Consider the following 25,767-nt stretch of genomic DNA (forward strand, 5'->3'; position numbering starts at 1 on the left):
CAAATAAAAACACAGCCAGACAATTCAGATTTGCTTTGAGCACAAAGGCATTCTAATGAGTTGTGTCTGGATACGTTGTTGCAAGTAGCTCCCATGCACCCCGGTAGCTCCCATGCACCCGGTTTTATTAAACTGGATCTTTCTGCTTTTTCTGCCTAAGGATTGCTCTGGTACCCTTAGAGATGGGCGCTTCTTTCAAAGTGCGTTACTGGGGATGTGTGGACTTTTCAACTGGAGGCTGGTGGTAGGTCTACCCCTCATCAGTGTTAACATTGACAAAAAAAAATAGTGTCTTCTCAGCTCTTGCCCTCCACTTCATCATTTTATTTTTTTGGCCAAAGATCACTCATTACCTCATGCACGGGTAGCTCACTTTTATTTTTTTAAAAGATTTTATTTATTTATTCATGAGAGACACAGAGAGGCAGAGACATAGGCAGAGGGAGAAGCAGGCTCCCTGTGAGGAGCCCGATGCAGGACTTGATCCCAGGACTCCGGGATCATAGCCTGAGTCAAAGGTAGATACTCAACCACTGAGCCATCCAGGTGCCCCAGTAGCTCACTTTTAATCCAAGTTCTTGATTTTGGTTTTATATTTGATCCAGTTTTGCTTGTTTTTGTTATTGTTGGGCCAGCTCCCTGGCCAGGTCCTTACTGGATCGTTGCAAATGAGCTGCCTTCCACGGTAGCAGAAGACGCAAACGTTCTGGCCACCTTGGGATATGTTTCTTATACCTGGGATGCATGTTACTCTTTCAAAACATGGAGTCAGGTTGAACTCAAGCCCACTTTCACATTTAAAGTTTGCTAATGGAAACGCTGCAATAAATGTTGCTCCTGCTATTAGCTGGCTCTTTGGAAGCCAATGTGCTGTCGCGAATGCATTCGTTGTGACAACAGACACTCTTCCCTGCTGTAATCGGTCCTCTTGTTTTAGCCACAGCTCTCCCTCATCATGCTGAACAAGTTGTTACCTCCCTGGGGTTTCTCTGCATTTCCATTTACTTTGTTATCAGCAGAAAGGCTGGGGAAGGCCCCCTTCAGTAATGACATCAATATGGCACACACAGCAAGAGAGGTCAGCCTGTCAGAGCTAGAGAAACAGCAGATGGATTAGGATGAAACCAGGTGCAAAATAACTTTGATAGAGTCTTTTAATGTAAACAGTTTATCTGTCATTGCCTTTCATTGAAATCCCCCACAAAATGATAGAGTTTGGGCAGTTAAGGCTGCAGAATGTAGCTTGAATAAAATCCATGCATTGTCATACCCTAAGTATCCAGCAATTAGAGAATGAGAGGACATTTTAATTTATTCATTAAAGACAGGAAAGTAAATAGGATAACATATAAGGTTAATAGAATAACATTGGCCTTCATATTCCCAAGATTGTGTTTCCCATTTGGCTGTATTAGCATAGAGACTAGATTAATAAGAAACTGCTTAGGGCTTGTATGATGTGATTTTTTTAATATGCTCCAGGCAAGTCTGTGACTGTTTAGAAACCTGCATGCTGATTTTTTTTTCATTGTAATTAGCTCTTCTACTTTTAGTACCAAATATTTTGACTTGTAATCTCCATAGATTGCCTTTTTATTGTAATCTCAATAAAATGCTTAGAGATAGGCGAGCAGCACGGTGTTTTTACATGGTATGCTTATCACAGCTGATGACCAGATACTGGCTAATGTCCACTACAGCTTATGAATTATCCATCTCTGAGCACTCCAACTGCAAAGCCACTGGCTCTTTTGCTTAGCCTGCCACTCCTCCCACAGTGAGTTGAAATCAGACATTGGCGAGGGTGTGCTGTGCACCCTAGGAGCCAAACAAAAGCAAAAATGGGTTTGATCGTTATTTCAGAAAGGGTAGCTCTCCTGTAGGACAGAGATGGCCATGGCCTTTTGTTACAGGGCACCTGTCTGTGAAGAACAGGGCAGGGACGGGGATAGCCACCACCTCCAGGATGTTGGGGATCACTCAGTTGACTTGAATTGAAGTCCCCAGAGATGGTCTCATCTCCACTCTCACCCCACCCTATGTTTGGTCCAAACATATCCTTTTTCTGAGGCCTCTCCATCTCCCCAGTTCGGGTCCCAAATCCATGGTTGCAACTTGGAGGTTCTGTCTCAGAGCCATTAGCCAACAAACCCGAGGCAATGTACCACGTGTACCGGAAGTTTATTGCAAGTTTCCAAGTCCTGAATTCAATCTGGGTTCTAGCATATACTAGAGCAATATGAACATCTCCAGCAAAAGCTGGATAATAAAACACTGCCAGACTGAAAATGTGAGATTTTGAAATTTATATGCTGGCTTTGAAAAATATACTGGGGCTTTGGTTTAAGGCCAAGAATGCTTTCCTCTGTTCCCCAAATATCTGCCATCTGCTGGAAAAGCTACCAGGCAGGCTGCAAACACCCAGGACGTTGTCCTGAATGGGAAACGGAATCCATCTTATTCTTAAGCAGCTCTATATTTCTTCTATGTATTTAGTGTAAGAGCAAAGAGCATAGGCATTGTAAATACACAAAAGAGGTATCCAAATTTGAGATTAGCTACCAATGTAAGATTAACCATTCAGAACTCAAGTAGATGGGCAGATCAAAGCAGCAGATGCTTCCAGAATGTATGGGATGGCATAACCCATATATCACAGAGTACTACATGGGACTCTCTGGAACATCAGATAGAAACATTTATGAACTTGGCAATAAATCTTGTTTATTGCTAATAGAAGTAGACTCAGGTTCCATATTTATCCCTGAGTCATATATGTGTAGAGAGACTATAATACCTGTGTATGAATATGGAATACCAGACCTTAAAATGACCATGGAGACCCTTTATTCCAGCTGCTTCATGTTGCCAATAAGGACATTGAGGCACAGGAAAGTCAGTTGGTATTTGGTGGTATAAGATAATAGAAAATATAGATATAGATATATAGATATATTGGTGTCTGTCCCTGGTTCCTGGCATGGGATCCTAAGACATTATAATTTTCTAAGTGATAAGAGCACTTAGGAGCATCTTTTGTTCTCACATTTGGCCTTTGACCCCTGTTGCTGATACAGGGCACCAAATCCCTTGGAATTTCCTGGGCAATAGGAGTGTTTTAATGAGGTGACTGCATGAGCTCCTGGATGGGAGCTTCTCACCAGAAAGACAAAGTCATTCTGGAACTTTAAGGCCTGTTCCCCCACTCACCCCTGAGACATGCACGCACACACACACACACACACACACACAAACACACACATTTCTGGAGCAGGGAGAGAACCTGGAAACTGATTTAATAACAAATCACATTTATGTTAAGCCTCCACAAAATCTCAATAGTATGGGGTTTGGAGTGTTTCCAGGTCAGTGAACACATCCATGTCCTGGGAGGGTAATGAACCCCAAGACCATGGGGATAGAAGCTCTTACACTCAGGACCCTCCCAGACCTCGCCCTGTGTATCTCTTCATCTGACTATCCACCTGTCTCTTCAATCATGTCCTTTAACAAACTGGCAGACATAAGTAAACTGTTTGCCTGAGTTCTATGAACCACTGTAGTCAAGTAGTCGAAACTGAGGAGGGGGTCGTGGGTTTGTAGCAGACTGGTTAGAGTGAAAGGTGACAACCTGGGCCTGCCATGAGCATTGGAAGTGGGAGGCAGTCTTGTGGGATGGAGCCCTTAAACTGTGGGGTCTGACACTGTCCCCAGGGAGAGAGTGTCAGACGTGAGTTAAATTATAGAACACCCAGCCAGTGTAACACAGAGCTGTTTGGTGGGGACAACCCCTAATACATCTGGTGTCAGGAGTATTGTGAGCGTGGTAGCAGTGTGAGAGGAAGGGAGACTCACAGGTGGAATACTAGTGGGTTTTCTAATACAGGTATATGGATAATGATGGATATAGTGTTCTCACCTGGAGTATAACATGCTCCAAAAAGACAGAAAGCCTAAATACATTAGTATGCTTGTGCTAAGGATACGTCATCAGTATTCACTCCCATGTAGGTTGTAGCATACTTCTATATAATTGAGTACCTACTATGCACTGAGAATATCCTTCCCATTTTTCTGGCCACAGATGGTAAGGAGAGAGTCTCTATTAGGTGTTGATCATCTCCCACCAAAAGACACCTGTCATTTTGCAAGGGGTGTCCCTCTAGCACCAGGGGCAGGGGGGCTCAGATTGGCAGGGGGAAATAAAATTGAATTTTCAAATCCACAACCCCCAGGGGAATGGGGTAACTAAATGCCTCTTACATTGGCCCTTCTAATGGGGAGAATAAATAATTCCAGCCAGTGCTGAGATGCTCTGCCTGGTGTCTCTATATTTACTCCACTTAGAGAATGATTAATGTCAATCAAAGACCCTTATGAGTGAAATGTGCTCCTTCACCAGAGACAGTGCATTTTTCCTTAAGTTACACTAGATCCAAACTTTAGTTATAAACAAAATCGCCAGTTGACAAATGGATCTCACTAAAGACACTTGAAAAACTCTTCGTGGTTGCCATGTTAGCAAAATACACACGTGGGGACAAGCAGGACCTGCAATGAGGCCACCATTGAGCAGGTGCTGACAGGGTCTAGAACAACAGGGTGGGTGAGGCTGATGAGTAATTCAGTGAGCAGTGGGAAGCCAGGAAGGACTCTGAAAAAGTTGTCATTAAGGGATAGCATCAGGGATGGTGGCTCAAGTCGTGATCCTAGGGTCCTGGCATCGAGTCCCGCATTGGGCTCCCTCCTGAGCATGGAGCCTGCTTCTCCCTCTGCCTGTGTCTCTGCCTCTCCCAGTGAGTCTCTCATGAATGAATAAATAAAATATTTTTTAAAAGGGGGGGAGCATCAACGGGGGTAAAACAGAGAGATGGGCAGACCAGTGAAGGGGCAGTGGCCATCATCCACTGATGGCGAACAGTAATAAAGATGGGGCCAGCGCCTAGCTGTAGGAAGAGCCAGGAGGGCCGTGGCCTGCTGCCAGAGCACAGGCTGGGAAATCGCCCTGTCAGTGCCACCCAGACTCCTTCTTCCTGGGGTGTGAAGTGGAGCCTCAGGGGTCCTGGCAGCTAGGATCCAGATGCATGCATCCTAGACCTTACCTTGGCTTTTGCTCCAGCACCCTTCCACGCCCAGAGCAATTCTCAGACCCCTCAGACTCACGGTGATCCCCCATTCATTTGTCCGGTCAGTGTTTATTAAGTGACTATTAGGTACAAGATGCAGTACCCTCCACCTGGGAATAATTTCCTCCAAGCTCTGCTGGTCAGGATTCTCTGGCCACCCCTGTTACATCTAGCATTGGCCTACTTCATATATGCATGGCAAACAGTGAGTTCAATTAAAATGGGAGAAGCCCAGTACTCTAAAGACAGGGAACATGTTTTTGCTTCCTACATGTAGGTTCAGTGTTCAAATACGTGACATTTCCACGTTTCCTTGTGGTCCCCTCTCCAGAGGGGTAAATAACAATAGGTTGTGTTTTGCTAAAGATTTCCAGCCCTAGATATGAAGTCAGAAATTCAGGCAGACATCCAGGTGTTGCAAAATGCTGAGTGACATCTCCTCTTCATCTGCAATCCCGGCTATGCGTGTGTGCTGCCAGCTGAAACCCCAGCCTATAGGAGATAATATAAGCCTCTGGCTGTTGTACTCATTCCGGTGAAATCTATTTAAATGCTGTAATTAAGCAATTCATTTTTATATTTGGGCAAGTGTTCTCAGTATATGTCTCTTTAATTGATTTAACCAATTCTGCAGGTATTGATTTTAGACCATCTGAATACCCTAATGATGAGTTCATTTGTTAATAGAGGAGTTTTCTCTTCTGGACTTAGGCAATCGATACGATTTACCAATACATGCCACTAGGTTAAGGTAGGGCTGCATCTCACAGAACATCCCTGTGAAAAGTTAAAGAAGGCAAAACATAGAAACTCAAAAGCAATGCAATCGACTGTCTTATTTCCATAGTGCCCAATATTTAGTTATTTAAAATTATCTGAATGATTGACTCCTTACTTTTTTTTTAATCAAGAAATGTATTGTCTAGACCCACCTTGGGCACATCTGCTAGGAAAATGCCAGGAAAAAAACATATAAGCAGGAGAGGTCAAAGCTATATGGAGCAGTGCTAATAGAATCACATTTTATGCTCTACTGACAACATTATTATTGATTAAGGAAAAAAGCAGTACCTGAATACATAGCCTTATGAAATGAGTCTACTGCTACAATATGTGTAGGCCCTCCGAGTACTCACCTTGACAGTGTCAACAAAGAGGAAACGTATTGCATGGGGTCCCTTTTCTGCCAATCTGGGGGCAAGGGGAAAGCATTATCACAAGTCTGGATATCACGGTTCAGGGTATGCTTCTTAAAAGCTGAAAAAGATTCTCTCATTTTTAAAAAATATTTTTAAAAGATTTATTTATTTGGGGGGGGCATGTTAGTGGGGAGAGGGACAGAGAGAATGGGAGAGAGAGAATCTCCAGCAGACTCCCTGCTGAATGTGGAGTCTGACAAGGGACATGGGGCTTGATCTCATGACCCTGAGATCAAGACCTGAGCCAAAATCAAGAGTCAGACACTTAGCTGACTGAGCCACCCAGGCGCCCCAACATCTTCTCATTTTTTAAATAAATGTAATGGACTAGAGTAACACTGGGACAGAATTAACAAAGAGGTTTTTTTTTTTTAATTAGATCCGTCTTTAGAAGATGATGAGCAAGTATATGTAGCATTTTCTCCCTAACGAGACATGATGTTATGTATGCCAAAGAGGATGGAACTCAATAGACCGCCACTTTGTATCCTTCCTTCTTTCTATTTTCTTGTACTAGCTCTACAGTTTTTATGGTTCACGTAATTCAGTATGATCCCTGAGTCACTTGAGCTTTGGTGCAGCCAGGAGATTCTCTGCATAACATAAAGACAAGGTCCTTCTTATTTTTTTAATAATAAATTTATTTTTATTGGTGTTCAATTTGCCAGCATACAGAACAACACCCAGTGCTCATCCCGTCAAGTGCCCCCCTCAGTGCCCGTCACCCACTCACCCCCACCCCCCGCCCTCCTCCCCTTCCACCACCCCTAGTTCGTTTCCCAGAGTTAGGAGTCTTCATGTTCTGTCTCCCTTTCTGACACTTCCTACCCATTTCTTCTCCCTTCCTTTCTATTCCCTTTCACTATTATTTATATTCCCCAAATGAATGAGACCATATAATGTTTGTCCTTCTCCGATTGACTTGTATTATGCTGAGTGAAATAGGTCCTTCTTATTTTTAAGAATATAGATTTAATGAGTGAGCAACTCTGAGCATGTCCTGAGCCACATCGTCCCTCCTGAGGAAATAAATTTGCTGCTTAGCAGGATACCATGAATAGTACAATGCTAGTAATAAGAGAAGAATCCATTCATAAATAGCCCTTGGAAGGAGGGAAGCACCTTCTCCCCGGGCATATAATTTTTCAAGATCCCATATGACAGAGGAGGTTCACCTGCAGTAGCATCCTCAGAGCTTCTCAATCTTAGGATCAAATGTTAGCGAAAAAGCACAGCACCCTCCTCATGGAGTGAGATTTGCAAGGGGTGGGGGGTGTGCTGATGGAGGAATCCTCTGGAAAGGAGGGAGGCTTCCTAGGCTTCCTTGTGGAGGAGGGTCGGGGAGAAGGAGGCAGACAGACAGATTTGAGTATACACACCTGCACTTTTCCCCCACACCACCTCAGGTGCCCTGGCCTCCCTGCCACCAACACAAGCCCCCGAGAAGATTCAGGGCAGAGGCCTATGTGAAGGTACAAGGGCTCTCTCCTGCTGGCCTAGGCATGTCAGGATCTAAACACATACCAATCTCCCTAGAGTAGGACTTTTCAGACAGCAGCATTCTATTTAGCCCAGAACTGCTCCTGACATGCCAAGAAGAACAGAGTGGCTCCTGTAATCCTGGTTGGCATAACTGCATAGGTTCGCTACTGCATCCTGGTCACTGACTCAGTGAGCCCATGAACTCTCAGGCCATGCAGGTGTGTGCACCAAAGCCCGAAAGCAGGCAGGTCACAATGCACTGTATCTGCATAGCACACAGTGGTTTCTAGAGCGCCGTCGCAGAATGTTGGCCACTCCCGACCACCCTTGATTTAGGCAGGACGGGAATGCTTATCTTCATTTTTTAAAACAAGGAAACAGGGGATCCCTGGGTGGCGCAGCGGTTTGGCGCCTGCCTTTGGCCCAGGGCGCGATCCTGGAGACCCGGGATCAAATCCCACGTCAGGCTCCCGGTGCATGGAGCCTGCTTCTCCCTCTGCCTGTATCTCTGCCTCTCTCTCTCTCTCTGTGTGACTATCATAAATAAATAAAAATTAAAAAAAAATAAAACAAGGAAACATAAGTATCAGCTGCCTTGCTAATGTCCTGATGATAGTAAGTGGCAAAGACAGGAGCCAAACCCGGGTTTCTGGATTTCTCGCTCATCACTCTTCCCACTGTAGCCCACAGCCTCTCGCCACACTGCAGTGGAGTCTATTTTCTAGCATGTTAATTTATCATATCATCCTTATACTAGAGCTTCCTTAATGGCAAGATAAGTATCATGTTAGGGAAACATGGAACAAAATAAGTAGAATATAGGTTTTAGAAAGCATATAGACGTTGCAAATTAAAGCAGCATGAGTGTTAACTATCTAGCCTCCATCTTCCAATCAGTTTAAATTACTTTAATGTATGTTTTTAAACTCAAAATGAGCTGTAATCCCAATATGCAACCCTCTTAATGTGTGGTGAATTACACAAGATCATTTCATTTTGATTCCCCTCCTTTTGAACGGTATCTCACATTTCAGAACTGGGGATCAGTGTTTTCATATCCCGTTATCTGCACAGAGGAATGTTCTCCTTGTATATTTTGTAGGCCACTTGTTAGACCTTAAAGACATATATAGTTTTCCTGCAAAGAATTCACTAAACTTTTTCTTCAAAGTCTCTGAGTTGAATAATTCTTTATAACATGCTTGACACAGTGTGGCATTACAGCGAGAGTAAAGAACACTAATTGTGAGCTCTTGTCTCTGGTCTGGTGGAGACTCCCTGTGACCGTTTAGCTTAGAGATGAAAGGTGGTGAGCACACAGGAGGATGATGTGAACTCCAAAGAAATGAGAACCTCTCAGCAGAGACATTTTCAATCAATAGCCAAGCAGCCCAGAAAACATAAATTTGAATGAAATTATTTTCCTATGATGGCTGTATAAAAGGACATAGGTTTCAAAGAAACTGGCCTTGAACATGATTATGTTCCTCTTGATCAGAGAAAACTAACTGGGTCTAATTGACAGTCCTGAAGCAAAGAGAAGAGAAGACATTTTCAAAAACTGTGTCACTGAATGAAAGCTAGGTTAAGCAATGTCACTTTGATTTCTCCCTCCCTGTCTTCTGCCGATGGCATGCTCATGCTATTGCATCCAGTGTGCTCTAAGAGGAAACCCCTTGAATACTGTGCTCGTGACTTTACGATCACCTAAGTCTTCTTCAAGAATCGACCTGTTTGGATTGCAAGGGATGGGAGAAAGCAGGCTCATGTCATTTCCACAATGACATGTCTTCAGCCCTCTACCATACCCCATTCCAAACCAGCCAGGACTGGGGGAGAAAGGGTGGTAGAGAAGGAAGCTGTAGGTGTGCATGGGGGCAGACTGGGTGCAGCTCCTGTTCCTTGCCACCATCCGCCTCTTCCTTCCCGCTTCCTTTCCAGGGCCAGACCTGCTCAGAGCCAGACCCTTGTACCCTTTTTTTAAAGAGTTTATTTATTCATGAGAGACACAAAGAGAGACAGAGACATAGGCAGAAGGAGAAGTAGGCCCCCTGCCTTCTCGCGGGGAGCCTGATGTGGAACTCAATCCCAGGACCCTGGGATCATGTCCTGAGCAGAAGGCAGACGCTCAACCACTGAGCCACCCAGGTCCCCAGACCCTTCTATCCTAACTACATGTGAGACGTGACTTGAGCTGGCCACACACATATTGCTTATTTTTATCATTTTCACCTGTTACCTCCCGCTCTTGCTTTCTTGCTGCTCTACTGCCTGCCAAAATTCAGCCTCAGACACAGATGGTGAGATGATTTTTGCCACTGAGAGCCAAAGAAAGTACCCAAATATTAATGGGTATTTACCTAGCAATGGAACTCAAGACTTAATAGAGGAGGGCTTGAATTTCCAACACAAATTTCTAAATTTGAGAAGTGTTTCGTTTAAAAAATGGCTTTGGAATGCGTTGAGCTGTTATGCATAGAAGGGTCCGGGGTACTTACTGCACCAGGCGCCCAGGACGCCAAGTCTGATGTTATAAGTAGCTGCCCTTGCCCACTTCCAGGGTTCACAAATATAAAGGTCTCCAAATGGATATTTCTGGAAAGAGTCTTAAGATCCTAGAGATTGCCACACCACTGCTTTAACACTCCCCATGTTAGATGTTATTTCTATAGTCTGCAAAAGTCTAGGGGAGTACCAGTTTGGTTCTGATTACATAATTATGCTACAGAAGTATGAAAAAAATCATCACTAAAACCCTCCAGGTGCTTAAACAGTTTGATAGACTGTAGCCATTCTGCCATCAGCGCCCCCAGCTGTGTTGCTTAGCAACATTTTAATTCCAGAAGAATCGAAGGAGATGCAGTCCCTGTGGAGAGGGAAACAGAAATAAGAGGGCTGTTGACAGATGATCTGAGTTGTTTCTTCTAATATACTGTGAAGATCACTAGCTCTTTTCATGAATGATAAATGGACTGTACACAGATCAATGGGTTCAGCAATAAACTGGAACCAGACTCCATGTCTAAGGCGACACAGGCCGAGAGGCCCACAGATTTCCTCATTTCGATGATTTGGTATGTGTTTTCTTAAAGGTTCCACGGGAGGAAATTGATCCGAGCAGTCGGTCATCCCTTGGCCTTTTGTGGTCTCTGCTAATAAAAATGATTTTAGAAATGGCTACTTTGTCCCTGCTCTCACCATGCAGGTGCGGCCAGGTGTCAGGAGTCACACAGCATAAACGAGGCCCCACTGCAAATCTAAAAATCTCGGGTGTGCCCATGACCATCCCCGCTCTCCCACCACCACCTTCTCCGCGCCCACCCCTCCCCCTGACTGCCACACCTGACTCCCCACTGTGTCAAAACGACCCAAACAGGCCCACCCAGGCGCTAAGATCTGAGTGTGAGGCAGGCAGAGAGGAATGAGCATCTGTGTCTGAAAGCTGCACTTGGACAGGTAACCATGTGCCTTGGGAAAGGAAATTGTGTTCTGTGTCTCCAGTCTGCTTATCGCAAGCAGCCTGCTTCAGTTAGGTCCTTATGTTTCGGAAGAGCATTCTATATTGCTTATCGTTTTGGTAACTAGTTACGAAGATTATGCCTGCTAATGTTGTCTAATTGCCTTTTTTCCTTCTGTTTACAGGCTGTTGAAAAGGCAAAACCTAAGAATAATCCTGTGAAGTAAGTTATTTTTTATTATTTGGAAATTTTAATTTAAATGGACTCTGCATGTGTCAAAAGAGACCTCTACTGAAAAACGAAAACAAACCAAGGGGAATGAACAAACTACCTAAAACCAAAACCCAAATCTCCGATTGAGCAGGGACCAGCTTTGATTTTGATTTTATTTTTGCCTGTGGTTCTGATGGGGAAGTGCCCCAAGTTGTGCCCAGTTTACATAAATTAATATGTGCCAACCATGAAGAGCTGCCAAAGACTATTATAATCCTATTCAATGCATGGTACTTCAAACCTTTGGGTCTTGCACATGCTAAAAAGATTATATTTTTAATTGCAAACCTTGGACCTATGACAGAGACTGAAATGGCTGAAAATGTGCCAAGTGATTTCCAGCCACGTGGGGAGGTTTGGCGCCTTGGCATCAAGAGCTCTTTCCAGGGCGCTTTATGGGACACTCTTAAATTATAAACAAGCAGCGCGGCACTCTTTTAAATCTAGTACATCTTAGACATCCTTGGAAAGTCTTCCACAGGGGAGACTTTCAAATTAAGAAGGCTGTTTGTCTTGTCATTTAGGTTTGTGACATCTGATTATGGTGTTATGCAGATCAGGCCCACCAGCCGTGTGGCCTAGGGAAGTCCTACTCTCTTTGCTGGGTTATCGTAGGCCTCGCAATATCACATCTCTGGGAGCTCCGTATTAATTTATAATCGCCAACTTCCGTTGTAGTGAGTACCAAATGCCAAAATGGGGAGTGCATTAAATTTTAATAGTTTCTGGGAGACTGGATTAGCTAATACCAATGACAAGAAGGCTGCTTTTCCAAATCACTAGGGTAGTGTTTAGCACACCATTAAATCCAAGCTCTAATTCATTTTTCCAAAAGGTTCTGTATACTTTCTTTTTAGATTTAATTTTCCGTAGGCCACGAAATAGTCCTTATCGGCTTTTGTAGCCTCTGGAGGAGCATCTGTAGTCTGGAGATATGTTATGCTAGAGTCATCCTATGGGATTATTTCTGGTAGCTGTGTTGTCTGGTTATTTGATTGGGGTTGAAATCTTCTCTGCAGCCTGATTTCTTTTCTGGCTGTGCCCTGAAGGCTTCTCTACTGCACGCCTGTGGCAGGATTAGAGGATGGTGCTAATGAGGCCAAGGCCAGGGCTGCCTGTCCCTGGGTGGGCCATTAGTGATCGTCTTTCCCCTAATCCGATTGCACCCTTCCCTCCAGTCTACCTATGTGCAAATGTGTGCCCCAGGTCACAAAAGATGGGGCAAGAGCTGGAAGAGTGTAAACCCAGGCCTCAGTGGGACAAACATCCCCAAGTTCAAGCCCTCCCTGTAGGAAGTAAGCCCCAAGCTCTGTGTGGGCATGTGCAGAACCACCCACTGGTAGTATGTGGAGCTACACAAAATCAGATTCCAGTGGCCCAGTTTTGTGGGACCAGTTTTGTCTCTGCTCCTTGGCAGGATTCGACCCTCCAGACAATTATATCTTTTGAGGAGCTCTGGTTAATTCACAGTACAGACTCTATTTAACATCTGGCATTTTATAGACTATTATAAAGAGCAAACAGGAAAACTAGAAGAACCAAAGGATTAGTAATAGAATATGAGCTTTGTACTTTTAAATCTATCTGCAAATCTGCTTAGTTATAAGCCTTAGCCACAATCAACTGGTAGATGTTTAGAATCGTCTTCTAACTAAATAAGGTACTGTTCTCCACGTGCATTCAGGCGTCCTGTTGCATGCAGGCTCACGATGCCTGACCCACCTGCCCAGCCACAACCACTGGGCACTTGAAGAAGGGAAGCTCCTTGAGACCTCAGCTCAGGGACAGAGATGCCAGAGCATGGTTCATATACACTGCCTGAGAGCAGAGCAGAAGCATAGTCTTGTGAAGTTTTATGCAGAATGGTCCTCTTTCTGTTTCTGAGGTCTAGCCAAGAATTCCACTTACCCACAGTGCACTAAAAACCCAAATAAATGTTTTCCTGAATAAATGAACAGGGAAGCAAATTGGACACATCCCAAAGAACGGGCCTTCCAGGATCCTGGCCTGGAGGCTTAATGAGACTGGTGGCCCTACACTAGAGTGTCAGACCAGAAGGGGCCACACTTTGTACCTGATAAAGGTGTCCATGACCCTCTTATTCTCGACTTACGCCATGGGCAAAATGCTCCCTACGCTGCCCCGGTTCATTCCCACTACTTTGCCCCTGATCAGGTGCCGGCTTGCTCTCGTATGCAAGAATGAACATTTGATTGAGTTTACAATGGAAAGTGTGTACAGTCTTGCCAGAAAAGCAGAGGTCTGGAGGCATTTACAACCAAAGCCTGAACACAGATTGGTGCAGATGATCATATGTGTGATTGGATGTCATCCTCTGGTGCAGAGTTTGGCAAATGGTTGGGGAAAAGAAATCAAAAGAATCTTTTGTGACATGTGAAAATCATATGAAATTCAAATTTCAGTGTCTATAAAAAAGCTCCATTGGCACGCCACGGCACGCTCATTTGTTTCCATATTGTCTGTGGCTCCTTTTGTGCTATGGTGGCAGGGATGAGTCGTGACAGAGACAGTACAAGCCACAAAACTGAAATTATTTCCTCTCTGTCCCATTGCAGAAAAAGTTTGCCAACCTTTGCTCTAGTTTCAGGTAGAAGAAGGCACAGAGAGTGAGCTTTTCCATGGCTGTAAGGGTTTAACTATCACCCCTCTGTCTTTTTTGGTTTAAAACATTGAGCAGGCATTGACCAAGCCCTTTTCCTGTGTTCTGGACTTTCTGGGGCCAATGTACACCCAATTCTCATTCAGAGCAAAGAGGCCACTCCAAATTTACCATATTTGAAGTCATTACGGGGATGAGATCCAGTGACAGGGCGGTGATGCCTCAGAAGCCAGTGAACACAGAGCCAGAGCCTACTTCTCATCTTCCAAGTTGTGTGTGGATGGATGGCTTGCAAAAGGCATATGCAGGTTCTAAAATTCTGTTACTCCCCAAGATCTAACTCAGGCTAAGCAAACTTTCCATTACAGCGATGGTAAATGATTTACAATATCCATTTTGTTTGTCTGTTTCCCTCTCTAAAGGTTCACCTCCTCCTCCCTATTTCTCAACTACTTGTTCAATTTACTTTTAATACCTTCATGGTTGTAAGCTTCTCTCATCACCATAGGGAGACTGTGGTACACATTAATTACACTCCATATAAAGGAGAAATTAAAATATATGCTTAGTGAATGTAAGCACATAATGTACCTGGATACACTAATGATTTTACCTTGAAACATTAAATATTACCTCTGAGGGTAAGAATCAAAATTGAATGTTCTTAAGATCAGTGATCAGGACAAGAGATGCTGGTGTATTTCTCAGTCTACTGGAGCCGTGCCGGTATCAAAGCTTGATTAGTATGTTCAAACTGTGGCTCTTTAATGTGTCAGAGAGACTTTCACTTGTATGTTAATGTTCTGCGGCAATTATCTTCAAGCTTTCATTGTGACAACAAGGCCTGAGAGATGTACAGATTTCTTCTACCATATGTGACTTATCACATACATTTTTTTAAAAACACATTTCTGTTATTAAGACATATGTGATAGTACACTTCTGCAAATGTGAATTGCTTTTGGCTAAAAGCCATGCACTAATAAGTTGAGTTGAATCTAACCGAGGTTGACATCTGTTACCAAAAGAGAGAGAGGGAAAGGGAGGGAGGGAGAAGGAGGGAGGGCGGGCGAGAGCACAGTTGTCAAGCATAACATTCTTCCTTGCTTTTACACTTTAACAACGTTAAACAACGTAGTTGTTGTCTTTCACAAATCAGGATCAGAATCCACTCTGCTTAGGAAATTACAGCTTTATTTAAGAACCAATCCATCTTCCAGATACGGTGGTTTCATTATTGAAAATGACAAATAGCCACAAAGATTGTCCTGACCGTGGTGTTTGTGCATTATTCATTTATTCATCCAATGAATATTTATTGAGAATCTACAGCATTCCGGGAACTGTGATAGATGCTGAGGGAATTAAAAATAAATCTGACACAGGTCTTACCCTCGAGGAGTTTAGAGTCCAGTAGGAGGGATAAAATCAGTTTGTAAAAAACTAAATACAAGATAGAGATGTTCGTTAAGTAGGAAACAGATAAAGTACTAGTGAAGCTCTAAGGACAGAAGGTGCTTCCAGTTAGCAATATTGGAGAAGTTGGGGTGGGGACATTCACACCAAGATTCTTTAAAGACTGTTGGTTTAAGCCATTGGTGCTGAGGTGGCAGCGAAAAGTCAGGTTGGAAACCAAGGCTCAGAAATGGTCACTTAGGGACCTCTGAGGGCTTATCCAGATGAGAGAGATTAGCTCAGTGGAGTTGATAGTGGTGAAGAACCCTAACTTATGACTGAGTCACCATTGAGTCCCCTATTATTAAACATAAACAGAGAGTCCATAGACCTGGGATCTACTCCTTAATCTAACACTAGCTTTTGGTGTAAAATTGGACATGTTCCTTCCTTGCTACAGACCTCAGCTATGATTTACACAGTTATTCCAGCTCTTGAAAAAAGCCAAAGCTCGAATGCCTATTTTGTAATTATTTTAGGAGATATTTGATGTTCAAGTTTGATATAGATGCATACAAGCACATACATTGGAAACGCATACATAATACACGTGTTTATTCACACACATGCACGGGCACACGCCATGTCTTTTCCCATCATTTCTGCCTTATATGCTTGTGAAATGAGGGCCAAAGAGCCACATCATTAGAACCTTCGAGAGATACATTAGAGAGAAGATGAGCATGCCTCCAAGGACATTGGGGTGAGTCATTTAGATGACCCCTTACAGCCAAAGAGAATTCTGCAGCTGGGGTTCATTTGTCTTGCGATGCTCTTGGAAAGATGCACAGCACAGTTGTGCAGCATGTCACTGGAATCAGCACATCTTCTCGGCTTGAGAAGGCAAAGGATCCTGTACTGTGAAGTGCCACACACTAGCCTTGCAGGATCATCTCCTTTAGGAATAAAAGGTTCCAGCACCACAGAGGTTTGGCACACATGATCACCTCCCTTTCTTGGAGTGCCCCTGTGCACGTCTGAATAATGCAAGGTCAAAGAAGTCCTGTAACAAGAGGCCTGTTTAACTTTGTCTTATTCAAGTTTTCCCAAATGTGTTTAGCCAGAGGACAGCCTTCCCTGACATGGTGCTTCATGGAACACAGAATAGGACGCTCAGGTCCGTGGGAAATAAAATGACCACATGGGAGCCTGGTAGTTCGAAAAACATAGGGCCTCATAACTTACATCCATCCCTGATAAGAATATATGAAATGAGCAGATGATTTAGAAAGTCAACCATGGAAAGGAAAGAAATCCCCCAAGTCTGAAATGATAAAGTATCTCCTATATCTCTTTTATGGTTTCACACTCTAAATGTTTTTTTATGAATTGGGACAATCCTGGGGGCGGTCCTCAGTGAGGGGAATGGACATTGAGGGTTAGGTCCCTCGGAGTCAGATCTGTGACCCACTTGTTTTCTGGCAGGCACTCAGCCCAGTGCACTGGTGGACTAGCTATAATCAGATGCAGAAGATTTCAGCAGTCATCTACACAGCACAGATTTCTGGACATCCTCCTTTTTAAAGACTTTTTAAAATAAGATTTTATTTATTTATTCATGAGAGACACAGAGAGGCAGAGACATAGGCAGAGGGAGAAGCAGGCTCCGTGCGGGGAGCCCATGCAGGACTCAATCCCAGGACCCCGGGATCATGACCTGAGCTGAAGGCAGATGTTCAACCACTGAGCCACCCAGGTTCTTCTCCCCATTTTTGTTGGCAATCAGAGTGGAGTCATGTAGGTGGTTCTAGACAAGGCAACTGAGATCCCGAGAGCAGACTACCCAGAGCCCCCAGGTGCCAGATCGTTCTCTCCACCTTGGACCCTCTGCCTCTTTCTCGTCACCTCTTAGGGACACACATGTCCACTTTAAAATTTGTGGTTGGTTTTCAAAGTCATATTAGCTAAGTTTACGTAACATGTATGGTTTTCTTAGAGTATGGCACCAACTGTTTCAAAAATTACTGAACCAGCAAGTTTCCAGGCACTTGGACAATTAGGCCACCTTCACTTCTGGTAACTTTATATCAATAAGAAAGAGTTTCTTCGAAAACTCCAAGCATGTTGGTTTGTCTCATTAGCATCACTGATCTTTTCAAAAGTATTAGGAGCACCTTTTTTCACGATGAAATGGATGTGGAAAGCACCCATCCATTGGTGAAGCAGAGGGACCTCACACAAGCCACCAAATGTGGGATCAATCCACTTGAAAGGAAGTTCAGCCACTTTTTAAGCAACAGCATTCATAAAATACTTCTTTATCCAGGACTTTATAAAACACTGTCTTACTTTCTAACTCTCTGCTTCTAAAGCATGTACTGCTTAGACAAGAACAGACAACCCTTTTATCCATTCATACAGTCCAACCCATTTTTTGGTACATAGGAGTTATAGCTAGAATTTGACTTCAACGTGACTGCTCGGCAGTCTTTCAGAAGGCTGTCACAAACTCCAAATCACATAGCGGATCCGCACAAAATGCAAGCAAGCCCTGCACATGTGTTTTGACAAACATGATGGTTCCAGGCTCAGTGGATGGGGAGGTGAGTAAGACACGGTGTCTGCCCTGGAGGTCCTCACACTCTCATATGGAAACAGATGCCCCATCGCACTACGGAGTGGGCAGGCTCTGCGAATAAAGTGGAGGAACAAAGTGAGCACCTGCTTGGGGTGGGCTCACACTGGCTCAGCAGGAAACCCCGGGGTGAACAGCGAGCAACACTTGTAAACAGCATGGTGAGAAGAAAGCAGAAACTGTGTTGTGAGCAGTGTCTGGTAGGTAGAGGCATCCAAGGAGAAGGGGACACTCTTCTAGAAAGCACGATCGTGAACTGCAGGAGAGGAAAGAAGGAAAGGAGGAGCTGTGTGTGCCAGGACACCCGAAGCATCAGGCTGCCAAAGCTCCGGGTCCCACTTTCAACAAGAAGAGGAGAGCAGTGCAATGTAGGTAGACATAACTAAGAAAACGCTCAAAAGGATTCTTTTGTTCTAGAAAGGTAAAGGTTAGAGTTAGGGAGGGATTAGAAACCACCCTTCTTAAACTGTTTGCAGAGAAATAGACATGTCAAATCCTTCCTGATTAGATCTGGCTAATCCCTCTCGGTGGACTTTTATGTAAATCTCAGCTCACGTAGGGTTCCTCTAAGCATCCGGCTGTTCCCTTGTGGCTTTATCCACCTTCGATTGTTTCTTACGTTTTTTAGAAATTTTGCTTCCGTACAGTTCCTTTCAGGTTATTCAAACATCTAGATTTTAGGCATGACACGAAACACTATTATTCTAGATTTATTTTCTGAATTCATTGGATAGACATAAAAATTCTCTCTGAATGTATTTTTACCAGCCACAGACATAAGCACAGTAGGGCTTTTTTGATTTCTAGGGAAATGAGGCATGCCCCCATGGTAACTACACACGGGGCTTCAAACAGTAAATCAGCCCTCCATCGACCACAAAATATGTTCAAAGTCAGGAGCCTAGGGTCATAAGTTATCATTTAGTTGACTACTAGTTGTTGGGGGCGGGGGGTGAGGAGGGAAATGAAGAACTATGGAGATGACTCCCTTTGGCCAGGAACTGAAACAGGAAGTAAAAAGTTTCTGCTTTATTAAAGCTTTTTCCCAAACCAACAGCAGTTGTCTAGAAACTCAACATTTAATAATAATAATAATAATAATAATAATAATAATTAATAAAGGTAAACCATCCTACCACAGTGAAGTGTTTCCATTTGTAGGATTTACAGCATGGGGATAGATGGCATGTCATTATGACCCAGTTTTATATATACACACATATTTATATACTTTGTGCATCAATATGGTCTCATGCTCCATGGTGATTTTTTTTATAAATTTATTTTTTATTGGTGTTCAATTTGCCAACATATAGAATAACACACAGTGCTCATCCCATCAACTGCCCCCTCAGTGCCCATCACCCAGTCACCCTCACCCCCCACCCACCTCCATGGTGATTTAAATCTAAGATGGAAGCACTGGTGATGGGCATGTGGAACAGTCCTAACTATAGAGGTCTTGAAATCTTTCTTTTTTTTCTTTTTGGTGTCTGTTTCCCCTGTCCTCATCACCCCCTAATATTTGACTTCTCCCAGGACCATAGTCCCACAAATGCATTCCACGTGGTTGGTGAAAATATTTCAGAAAAGCCTTGTGGCTTTTTGCTTATTTTTTTGGTGGCTTCAGGGAGCACATGACTGCACACTTCCCTGGAAGCCCAGGGTAGTCGGGGGGCTTCTTTATACTCACTGTCTCTGCATCATCAGACCCTACAGGCTGAGTTGCCAGGAATCTACTAATCATAGCACCTATGCTAGGAGCACACCTTATTCATCTCTCTCCCACTCCCTAGAGATATAGGTCACTACCAATACTAGCTAAGTGAAGGTTTCACTTGCTTCAAGATGCATGAGTTTACTCAGCAAATTAGACAAGCTCACCACCCTGCTTTAAAGATAGGTGTGGGGGCACCTAGGTGGCTCAGCGGTTGAGCATCTGCCTTCTGCCCAAGGCATGATCCTGGGGTCCTGGGATCAAGTCCCCTATCGGGCTCCCTGCATGGAGCCTGCTTCTCCCTCTGCCTGTATCTCTGCCTCTCTCTCTCTCTCTCTCTCTCTCTCTCTCTCTCTCTGTGTGTGTGTGTGTGTGTGTGTCTGTCTGTCTCTCTCTCTCCTCTCTCTCTCTGTGTCTCTCATGAATAAATAAATAAAATCTTAGAAAAAACATAGGTGTGGATGTGTGTATGCACTCTCTACACATACGGGCTACACTGCTCAGATATAGATCAAACCTTGCCCATTTCCCCAAATGGATTTGACATGACTGAAACAAGATCATAGGGGAGGATGTTTAAAGGCGGCAGAACACCCTGCTGTTTCCTAGCACTGTGGAAACACCTGTTAACATGTATGCAGCAACTAGCAAAATGCTATGTGTTTTTAAATCCACCCAAATGAGGGCTGGCCTACAGTGACAGAGATGCAGGGACACCGTTGTACAAAGCCTGTTGGGAGATCAACTTGCAGACCACCGGTCACACACGTGTGACCTTCTTCTGCCGGCGCTTAGCAATGGGTGTTAAATCCTGGAATGAGGGTTTAACTTTTGAAAACTATCCCAAGATGGGGACTCAGAGCCTTGACTTGAAAAAGTGGTCAGTAGGGAAATGAACATGCATATTGCTTCAAAATAAGAGTGATTTTCTCTTGTGGATACTGAATGCCCCCAAGAGGAGTTTTAAAGGCGTTGTGCAAGAGTGACAGCGTTGGACAACCACCCCATGCAAAATAGCGACTGCTCCCACATGTACCCTCACCATCCCCTTTGGCCTCCTTTTTTTTCCCCACTTTAGCAGTTAATATACTGTATCTGTCTGTCAGATTCATCTGTGTAGTGAGCTGTCATCTCTGTTTTCAAGGGTCACTTCCCACAAGAATGTAAAGTCCATATGGTTGTGAACTTTGTACACGCCACTGTAACCCTAGCACCTGAACAGTATCTGGCATGCAGTAGGATCTCAATATTTGTTGAATGAATGAGTGCAGGTATCTTGGGAGGGGGACTTTGAAGTTCATCCATCCGAGTTCGGTAGGTGTATGAGTTTGGTTTTAGAGTAAGCCTGTTTCGCACAGCCCTGTGGACAATTGCTGAACTCCTCACTCACCCTCATGTGAGTTACTAACTTTTTCTGGAAAGGAACCAAGCGTTCTTTTAAAATAGTCTGTGTTCCATACTGGATTAACTCTGAGGCATTTTAAAGTTCCAGTTCCTGTCCTGACAGCGCAGAATTTCACCTCACAGATGATTCATTCCTCTGGTCTATACCCACCTTCCAACTCAGGATATATTCCTTCTCTTAATTTTGAAGGGAGGGCACAGGGGTAAAGATGTTGGCTTTCCTATGAGTTGGGGTTATGCGTGGGTGGTTGCCTGAGAGGTCATTAAGCATTTTCAAGAATGACAGAAAGCACATTTTTTTGTCACTGTGGGACAAGTAATCAGAAAGGTTATTAAGCGAACAGCTGACAACACATGCTATTTCCTATTTTTGAAAGGCCACTCTGATGCTCAGAAATTAGCGGGATGGGACACAGAGCAGCCAGTAGCAAAACACCCGAACTTGCCCTCTGCCTACAGCTGGGGAGTCTGAGAAGCCCCCGATCTCCTCTTCCTCCTTCCCATCATACTTCACCATCAGAGCATGAAGAAGTTTCCAGTAACTCCCTATGGGCCGATTGTCCCAGGAGCTGGATGGCTCTGCTGGTCTTTCAGCAGGGCTTGATACACAGAGTCACAGACATTTCCAGCCACAAGGGTTTAGGCAGTAACTCCAAGGAATGGTAAAAGTAAATATGCTTTCTTTTACTTGTTATTGTCATGAATATGTAAGTGCTGTAATTGAGTCCTTTGGTCACATCTCCATGACAGGCTTGAAAAAATTTCCCTCACTTTATATCGATGTGTATGAAAAAAAAAAAAAAAAGAGAGAGAGAGAAGAAAAGAAAAGAAAAGAAAAAAAGAAAAGAAACAAGACCAGGTTTCAGGAAATAACACTGCTCCAAGGTTAATTTTGCCTCATACAGCATTTCCTAGAATTGAATTGCCTGATCTCCTCCCTCGGGGATTGCTCTTATGCTTGCAATAATCGAGGCTGATTTTATTGGAAAATCACCTCTGAATGAGGAACGTACTCCAGAGGAAACTTTGTACGGGGCAGGCTATTTTCTGGTGCCAGTGGCACGCTATCCAGGCCCATGCTGTTCGGGTTCCTGATCTTTCTGTTCCTTTAGGCAGCACGTTCAGTAGCAAGCCTTCAGGAAGAGTAGAATAACTAGACATATTAGGGAAATTTACTTTGAATTGTGTTGGGGACTTACTGGCTAACAAGTCGGTAATCAAACTGTAGCTTTTAATATGCACATGAAATGTTTTACTAGTTGTGGCCGGACTCACTGTAGTTTTACCATAAAACCATTTTGTGTCATGATTTAAGTCCTCAAAGATTCTGGGTGCATGTCAGGGGAGAATTATGGAGGGTAGGATAAGGGGGAGAGGAGGGTGATGCTGCATATTAAAACTGACATGCTACCTTTGTAGGCATGGCTCATCTATCAATCATTTCCTGCTTGTTGACTTTGTTAACTATAAGAAGGATCCAGAGTTGTCTGGATGGAGCAGTGCAGCACAACAAACCAGGAGGCCCCAATTCAGAAATGTATCCCAGCTCTCAGACTCCTCCCCCAAGTGGAAATTGAGAATATTATAGATGGAATATATGGAGCATCTAGAACAGAATCAGGGAAGGAGAAAACTGATAGGGAGGCCACACACCAGGGGACTCTGGTAACCCTGGGGTGACATTGACTCTGAAGGCTGAAGGAAAGGTCCTTGAAAGCTGATTTGATTCATGAAGACAGAAGAGTTGGGTGGAGGAAGCCAGAAAGAATAGTTTAATGTGCAAGAGAAAGAAGCAGAGCAGAGGGAATACTCCTCCCCCAAGAGGCAGTAGTCCTCCAGTTTCTAAGGCAAAACCTACAGTAGGTAGGAGAGAGATAATTCCCCCTATTGTGCTGCCGTTAATAGTCTCCATGCTTGGGCCACTCATCGGAGCACAGGAAAACTTGATCAGGGGCGATGGGCTTAATGCCTACTGCTGGGTTTGAAGTCATTCAGACACTCAGTGTAGAAGCCAAACTGCTGGTGTGTGCTGACTGGTTGGCACCCTTCTTTATGAGTTTTGTGCCCAGATTATTACTATTATTTACTTTAACCAAGAGAGGAAAAGTAAAACGATTCCCATGATCCAACAGGCACACAAAGCTTTTTAAGTCCCGATGTCAGTGGCATATGGCTTAGTAGTTGGGTTTCCAGCAATCAAGGAAAAAACCTTGTGCAATATTACGGGAGCTGAGTTCCCCAGTGGGCATAACAGAGATGATTAGATATATTGAGTTTTTTGTGTCATTCAAAGAAAGCAGAATCTCATACACGTTGGTGTTAGCTTCCCCTCACTTCATTTCAATTTTCAATAACCAGTGTCATCACATGTAACAGTTTCTTTGTAATGAAACTTCATGTCGAATTGGATTTGTCTTTCAGGTGAAAGTATATTGTGAAACCCCCTGAAATCTGATTTTTCAAATAATTTTTACTGCCACAAAAATCATAAATATAACTCAAATTCTCCCCAAACAAGAATAATGCGGCCAATGAATGATAAAAACAAAATCTCTGTGTTTTAAAAAAAAAAGTTATATTTCTGCTTTTGACTTTTGACAGGCCTGGGGAAAGCAGTGTTCCAGTTAATCAAAATGATTTGGTTAACAGAACTATCAGATGTAGAGAAGATGATTTTCAAGGAATTAGGAGAGAGTGAATGCCCTTGATAAGAAACAGTGCCAGGTATAATCTAATCCTCCTTCGATGGCTCGGCCACAAACAGTTGACTAACAGGGGTAGGCACTCGGTTACCAACAGTGAGCACCTAGAACTTCCAAATAACCAAGATTCCTGTGCAGACAGCAAAATGAGAACTATTCATAGTGTCCTCTCATAAAAACCACCAGAGATAACAAGGGTCAGCAAAGGTGTGGAGAAAAAGGAGTCTCGTGCACTGTTGTTGAGAGTGTACATTAGTGCAGCCGCTATGAAAACCAGCATAGAGGGTGCTCAGAAAATTCAAATGGGAACTACTGTACGATCCAGAGATCCCACTGCTGGGAACAGAGCTGAAGGCAATGAAGTCACCATCTCAAAGAGCTAGCTGCACCCCTGTGTTCATTGTAGCATTCTTCACCATAGCCAAGACATGAGATGAATGAGTAAAGAAAATGTGATATATAATGGAATATTATTCACACACACACACACACACACACACACACACACACACACCAGAAGGAAATCCTGCCATTTGCAGCAACATGGATGAATCCTGAGGGGATTATACTAAGTGAAATAAGACAGAGAAAGGAAAATACCGTGTGATCTCACTTATATATTTGGAATCTAATAAAACCCAGACTCATAGAAACAGAATAGATTGGTACTTGCCGGGGGACAGGGCGTGGGGAAAGGGTGAAGGTGGTCAAAAGGTACAAACTTCCACTTATAAGATGAATAACTTCTGGGGACCTGATGCACAGCATGGCGACTGTAGTTAATAATGCTGTATTGTATACCTGACAGTCGTTAAAAAGAGTAGATTTTTTAAAAGATTTTATTTATTTATTCATGAGACACAGAAAGAGAAACAGACAGAGAGAGGCAGACAGAGACCTAAGCAGAGGGAGAAGCAGGCTCCATGCAAGGAGCCCAATGTGGGACTCGATCTTGGGATCACACCCTGAACCAAAGGTAGACACTCAACCACTGAGCCATCCAAGCGCCCCTAAAAGAGTAGATCTTAAAAGTTCTCACCACATACACACAAATGGTAACTATGTGAGATGATGAATGATGAATGTGTTAACTGAACTTATTGGAGTATTCATTTTGCAATATAGTTTATCAAATCATCATGTACACCCTAAACTTACACCACATCATATATCAATTTTATCTCGATAAAGAAGGGACAAAGTTCTAGGTGCTTAGATGTGATAATGACCGGTCTGATTTCCTAAAAGTATCCAGTTCTGTTCCTGGATTTCGTAGTTTGTTAAATCACCCCTTTGCTCTACCTGCTTCCTCCCACCTCAAGGAAGCCATAGTCAATCTCACAGTGATGGGAAAAACTTTCCGGTGATATCCGTACAAATACTCCAATGTCCAGAGAAGTCAGGTATCACCTCCACCATTTGTATGCTCATTCTTAACCATGTAAATAATTGAATTTGGGTGGTTTTGTGATAGACTGTACAAAGCAGAACTTCCCCACCACTCCTTAGTGGCATAGATGACAGAAATGCTGATATATTGATCCTTGTAATCCTTGGGGTGGCAGGGCCCAGGAGCCATGGAGTCTGTTGATTGCAAACCATACCATTCTTTTGTGGACCAAGATGTGGAAAAGGTCAGGAAACGCTATTCTAAGGATTTGAGTGTTGTGCCTACATGTTCATATTTTTAAGGTTTAGCTTCAAGATCATGATTCTCTCTTCCTTTGGCTAAATTGATGGGCTAAATTAGCTTTTC

At 43.5% G+C, this 25,767-nt stretch overlaps 1 protein-coding gene across 5 annotated transcripts in view; it reads left to right on the forward strand.

The window, feature by feature from the left end:
• AFF2 (AF4/FMR2 family member 2) overlaps positions 1-25,767 on the forward strand; it is a 467,806-nt gene that overhangs the window by 368,905 nt on the left and 73,134 nt on the right. For all 5 annotated transcript variants that reach the window (XM_041740303.1, XM_041740305.1, XM_041740304.1 and 2 more), the window contains one exon: positions 11,450-11,487. In XM_041740303.1, coding sequence (XP_041596237.1) covers positions 11,450-11,487 — 38 coding nt within the window. The remainder of the gene's footprint in view (positions 1-11,449; positions 11,488-25,767) is intronic.

The sequence above is a fragment of the Vulpes lagopus genome, chromosome X (assembly GCF_018345385.1).
Source record: "Vulpes lagopus strain Blue_001 chromosome X, ASM1834538v1, whole genome shotgun sequence".
Taxonomy (NCBI): Eukaryota; Metazoa; Chordata; class Mammalia; order Carnivora; family Canidae; genus Vulpes; species Vulpes lagopus.